The 5,682-nt window shown below is 35.6% G+C and overlaps 1 protein-coding gene across 1 annotated transcript; it reads left to right on the forward strand.

Moving 5' to 3' along the window:
* Positions 1 to 1,206: 1,206 nt before the first annotated feature.
* LOC119612026 (uncharacterized protein K02A2.6-like) lies at positions 1,207 to 5,382 on the forward strand. Its single transcript, XM_037967738.1, has 2 exons — positions 1,207 to 4,642; positions 4,712 to 5,382. Exons 1-2 carry the CDS (start codon positions 1,207 to 1,209, stop codon positions 5,380 to 5,382), a joined length of 4,107 nt encoding a protein of 1,368 aa, XP_037823666.1.
* The last annotated feature ends 300 nt before the right edge of the window (positions 5,383 to 5,682 follow it).

The raw sequence follows: 5,682 nt of genomic DNA on the forward strand, positions 1-5,682 counted from the left end.
ATTGTGATCTGTCATTATATCTTTTAATTAAGATTTCTTAGTATTATGTCCCGATATACTTTACGCATACATATATTTTTACTTTGTTGATGTTAAATACTTTTAAAAAATAATTTTTTCATTTTAGGCTTTGTTTGATCCGCCATCTTGAGTTCAGTTTATTGAGTTTTGAAAATCTGTATTCGCATTAAATATTCCATTTAGCCACTTTTTAAAAATGTTGACCGCCATTTTGGATCCGACATTTTAAATTTTTATTTCTTTTTTCTTACAAAATGCTAATCAGCGTCCCCGAAATTTAATTATTGTCTATGTTTGATCCGTCATATTGGATTCAGTTTGTTAAATTTTGAAAATTTTAATTCGCATTCGAATCAAATGTGACTCATATGTGTTGACCACCATTTTAGATCCGCCATTTTAATTTTTTCTCACAAAATCTTAATAAGCGTCCCTGATATTTATTTATTATGTAGATCCACTGCTAGATTTATATAAGATTTTCACGAAACCTGCTTCAAAGCGTGCTCAACATATTGGTGTGAATGGTTATGCGAACGACTTGGCCAAAAATCAAATTCTCTGGCCCTGTGTGCAGATGTTGCAAACTTAATTTGAAACTGTGTTTAAACTGGTGTAAAATGTTTTCTTGCTCTCATTTGGTTTAGGAGTTACAGACATTTAATCATTTATAATATAATGTAGAATATCTTCCGCATTATCTATTCCAATTTTTCTTTTTATACACATATGGACAAAAAAAAATACACCAGTAAAATTTCTGTTTAATAGCTTAAAATATTTATTGAAGATAAATTAAAAAGTGAACCTAATTAATTTTTGTTATATTTTTATGTCAGTTGTAGTGTTAATACTTTTGTAAACAAATTAATATGGCAACCACACCATCAAACATCTTTTGACTTTCTTTTATCGAGTAGTTCTTTCGTTATTCTATAAACTGAGCGCCATTTAATAACACCTTTATAAAATGTAGTTTTGAATATTATTAATAAATAGTTATAATAAACAGAAGACGTACATTATTATTTAGATTCGACTACCAAATTTCAACAGCACTCAAAAATACAATAGTTGGCGACGAGAGTAAAATTGTTATTAAAAAAAAAAATAAATAAGTTTTTTGTATTTTTTTTTTTTGTATTTAAGCAAGTGCAAGCTTAGAAAAAAAAAAAAAAAATCAAGATGGATGCCAATCAATTTGCAATATTCATGAAGACGCAACAAGATTTGATAACACAAATATCCAAGTTGACTGTTGGTGCATCCTCCTCAAGTGCAGTACCGAACAGTAACATCATCAACACAGCATTAGTTCCAAACTTCGAAGCATTTGATACGGCCAAGGAGACATTCCGTAATTACATACAGCGGTTCACAAATTACGTGAACATGAAGAACGTCGAAAATAATAAGGAGTATTGTACGAAGCTCCTCCTCAATTCAATTGGTGCAAAGCATTTTGATAGGGTGACGGCATTAGCGGCACCAAAAATTGCAGCTGAACTACAGTACGATGATTTATTAAAGCTATTAGAAAATTATTTAGCTCCAAAGAGGAACGTACTTGTGGCCCAACACAAATTCTTATCCAAATATCAGAGTGAGGGACAGTCGGTGGCAGATTTTGTCGCAGTACTTCGTACCGATATCATCGATTGTGAGTTTGTGTCAGATTGTGCGTGCAAAAGTTCAATTTCTGATGTGTTTTTAAGGGCACAATTTATCCGTGGCATTAATGACAATGGCATTCGTGAACAACTACTGCAATCAAATGCAACTAAATTTGAAGAAATTGTGTTAAAGGCGTTGGCGCTCGAAGCAGCTAAGTGTGATGCAAAGGAATTATCGCAGGCTGCAGCAAATTCATCAAACGCATCTGTCAATAAAATTTTCAATAAGAGGAAAGTACCAATACACCCCAGAATTCAACATCAACACAAGCGTAAAGTAAATTACGAGAAATTGGGTATTGCTGGGTTATGTTTGCGATGTGGCAGGAATGACCATTTTGCAAAAGACTGTCGATCCAGTTCAAAATTAAAGTGTAATTTATGTGCAAAGCACGGGCATGTAGCAAAAGTCTGCATTGCTTCTCTTTTGGCGGATAGTCCTAATGCCGGACCTAAAAACACTCAGAGTACCAGAGGCAACTCAACAAATCAAGTTCGAAGTGATAATTCCAATTACGGAATTTATAAAATTGTTGATGTTTACTGCAATGACTACTCAAATAGAAATTCTGATCGTTACTATGCAAATATTTCAATAGAAGGAAAAACTGTAAAATTTGAAGTAGACTCAGGCTCTGGATATTCATTTTTACCCCGAAGTATGTTCAAAGAACTGCGTTTGTCTAACGTAATAACCCCAACAAATATCGTGTTCCGTTCCTACACACAAAATACGTTTACTCCAGATGGCAAGGTACATGTACATGTCAAATTCAACAACATTTCTATAATTGATGACCTTTATGTGGTACCGGACGGGTGTACGGCTCTAATAGGAAGGACATGGATACGTCGCTTAGGCATAAATCTTAATGAATTAGATAATGGTAATTCAGCTATGTTTGTCACTAATTCTATTACAGATTCGAATCAAATTGAAGATTTAATGACCGAATTTGCGTCAGTTTTTGATCAGAAAATTGGGTGTATCCCTAACTACAAAATTTCGTTACAATTGCGTGAAAATTCCACACCTAGCTACACAAAAGAGCGCCAAATTCCGTATGCATTAACAGAACGAGTTAATAAGGAGCTTGACGAATTGGAAAAAGGTGGGATCATCACCAAAGTGGCCAATAGTGACTGGGGTTCTCCCCTAGTAGTTATTCCAAAAGCTGACGGAGGCGTGCGACTTTGCGTAGACTATAAGGTGGGCGTAAATCAAAGGTTAGTAAGTGCACATTATCCAATACGAAAAATAGATCAAATATTCAATAGCCTGAAGGATTCAAAATATTATTGTCGCCTTGATCTTTACAAAGCCTATTTACACGTCCCAGTCGATGAGCTTTCATCCGAAATTCAAACTATTTCAACTCATCGAGGCACCTTTAGAATGAATCGCCTGTCATTTGGCATCAAAACAGCTCCTGCTGAATTTAATAGAATTATAGATCAAATATTACGTGAAATTCCGAAGACAGAATCGTATTTTGATGATATTGTGGTTCATGGTGAATCTTTAGCTGAGTGCAAAGCCAATTTAAAGTCTTGTTTGACTCAATTAAAAAAATACGACCTTCACTTAAACCTTTCAAAATGTACATTCTACAAGGAAGAAATCGAATTTTTGGGTCATACTGTGCAGTACAACAAAGTCCAGAAATCTGTTTCTAAAGTAAAGGCTATTGTTGAGATGCCCCAACCAAAATGTGTGGAGCATGTTCGTCAATTTCTTGGCATGGTGACCTATTATTCTAGATTTATACCCAACGCCTCCACAATAACAACACCGTTACGACTTTTGTTACGTAAAAATGTAAGTTTTAAATGGAATTCTAGCTGCCAAAAGTCATTCAAATTGCTGAAAAAGGAAATTGCTAGTGAGCGTGTGTTAATGCCATTCAATCCTGAGTTAAAAGTTATGCTTGCATGCGACGCTAGTCCCACAGGGATAGCGGGCGTTTTGTCACATGTAGTTAATGGTACGGAAAGGCCGATTGCTTTCGCATCGAGGTCATTAATACCAGCAGAACAGAATTATTCTCAACTTGACCGAGAGGCTTTAGCGATTGTGTTTTCTGTTCAACATTTTCATGAATACCTGTATGGTAGACTTTTTAAGCTTGTAACTGACAACCAGCCATTATCCCGCATTTTCCACCAAAATTCTAAATTACCACAAATGACATCATCGAGACTTCAGAGGTATGCTGCGTTTTTGACTGGCTATAATTATGAAGTTGCTACGAAGAAAAGTGAGGAAAACATCAATGCTGATTGCCTGTCAAGAGCCCCTTTAACTACAAGTATGGATCACATAAATTTTATAGACGATGAAGTGCACACTATTTGTAATTCAACCTTGTTTCAAATAAGTTCATTAGAATTAAATTATAATTCAATTCGAAATGCTACAAATAGAGATTCACAACTTTCAAAAATCATCGCCGAATTACGCCATTCAAATGTTGCCGATACGGAATATACTATTGATTCTGATATTTTATTTAAAGGAAAAAGGGTTATGGTTCCAACTTCACTTCAACAAGCTGTGCTTAATGAACTTCATTATACTCACATTGGTATAACCAAAATGAAGCAACTGGCGAGAAGGTACGTATTCTGGTCTTCAATAAATAAAGATATTGAAAATTTCGTCCGTTCGTGTGCTGCTTGTGCTTCTGTACAGAATAATCCACCAAAAGCTTTTTTGCATCCTTGGGATGAACCACAAGAAAATTGGCAGCGTATTCACATTGACTATGCAGGACCTTACCAAGGGTATCAATTTCTAGTAGTCATTGATTCCAAATCAAAATGGGCAGAAGTTGGCGTATGCTCCTCCGCACCAACTTCTTCTTCAACCATTGAAATGTTATTAAACATTTTCGCCAGAAACGGATATCCAGATGTTATGGTATCGGATAATGCAACCATCTTTAAAAGTGACGAATTTACAAAATTTTGTGGAAATTCTGGCATTTTTCAAAAATTTATTGCCCCTGGACATCCAGCAACAAACGGTTTGGCCGAAAGGAATGTCCAGACTCTTAAGAAGCGCATAGCGGCCATGTCTGACGATTCATCGCCTATTCCCAAAAAGATTCGTGAGATACTTTTTAGATACAGAGCAACACCGCTGCGAAATGGAAAATCACCCTCTGAGCAGTATCTAGGAAGGCAGATTAGAATACAACTTGATGCCTTAAAACCTTTAAAATCCTGCAAAACTTCAAATTCAGGTACACTAGTTAGACAGCTATGTGAGGGAGATCGTGTTCAAGCCAGATATTATGTCGTAAATAAGCCTTCATGGAGAATTGGTACCATCGTTAAAAAACTTGGTTACCTACATTATATTGTTCGTCTTGATAATGGGTTTGTATTTAAGCGCCACATAAACCAATTACGCCTTACTAACATACAATCACCTGACACACCAACATGTTCAAATCCCGATTCTAATTCAGAAGATAGTTTTAATACAGATCAACAAATTCTTCAAAATCCAGCTTTACTGCCTCATATTCCAAAGCAAGTACATCAAGACAACCCTACATTGCCTACAACATCTACAAATACATTGCCTACTACGCCATTTCCGAACAAATTAATTTTAGTGTCGTCGGTCTATACGATATTACGCCATATTTTTTCACCTTTTGGTCCGGACCAATTTGAGTGAATTCTGGCGAAAGTTAGCCGTTTCTTTATTTTTTTGCCGAAGCAAATGAATTCTTCTGGCCGTTCAACGAGCCGTTCGGGACGAAATTACGTTACCATTATCTGCAGATGAAAGAGATGAAAGAGTTTTTTTTGCCATAAGAATTAAACGATTATCCGTTGTTGATGTTTTCTTTGGTCTTCCACGGTGTTCAGTTGATTGTTGTCTTTAAGCGCATTTTGACAAAAGATAAGGATCGATCCAAGGTTCCGGCCATAAAACCAAGACTTTTTTCCTTATCTCTTAGCGTCAACGTAGTTC

Source organism: Lucilia sericata, unplaced genomic scaffold, assembly GCF_015586225.1.
Source record: "Lucilia sericata isolate MDLA Ls3-8-SP2 unplaced genomic scaffold, ASM1558622v1 Contig001583F_arrow, whole genome shotgun sequence".
In the NCBI taxonomy this organism is placed as follows: domain Eukaryota; kingdom Metazoa; phylum Arthropoda; class Insecta; order Diptera; family Calliphoridae; genus Lucilia; species Lucilia sericata.

Coding starts and splice junctions, on each gene's coding strand:
- LOC119612026 (XM_037967738.1), top strand. CDS start 1,207: ATGGATGCCAATCAATTTGCAATATTCATGAAGACGCAACAAGATTTG. Junction 4,643..4,711: donor TAATGCAACCATCTTTAAAA/GTGACGAATTTA, acceptor CTGGACATCCAG/CAACAAACGGTTTGGCCGAA.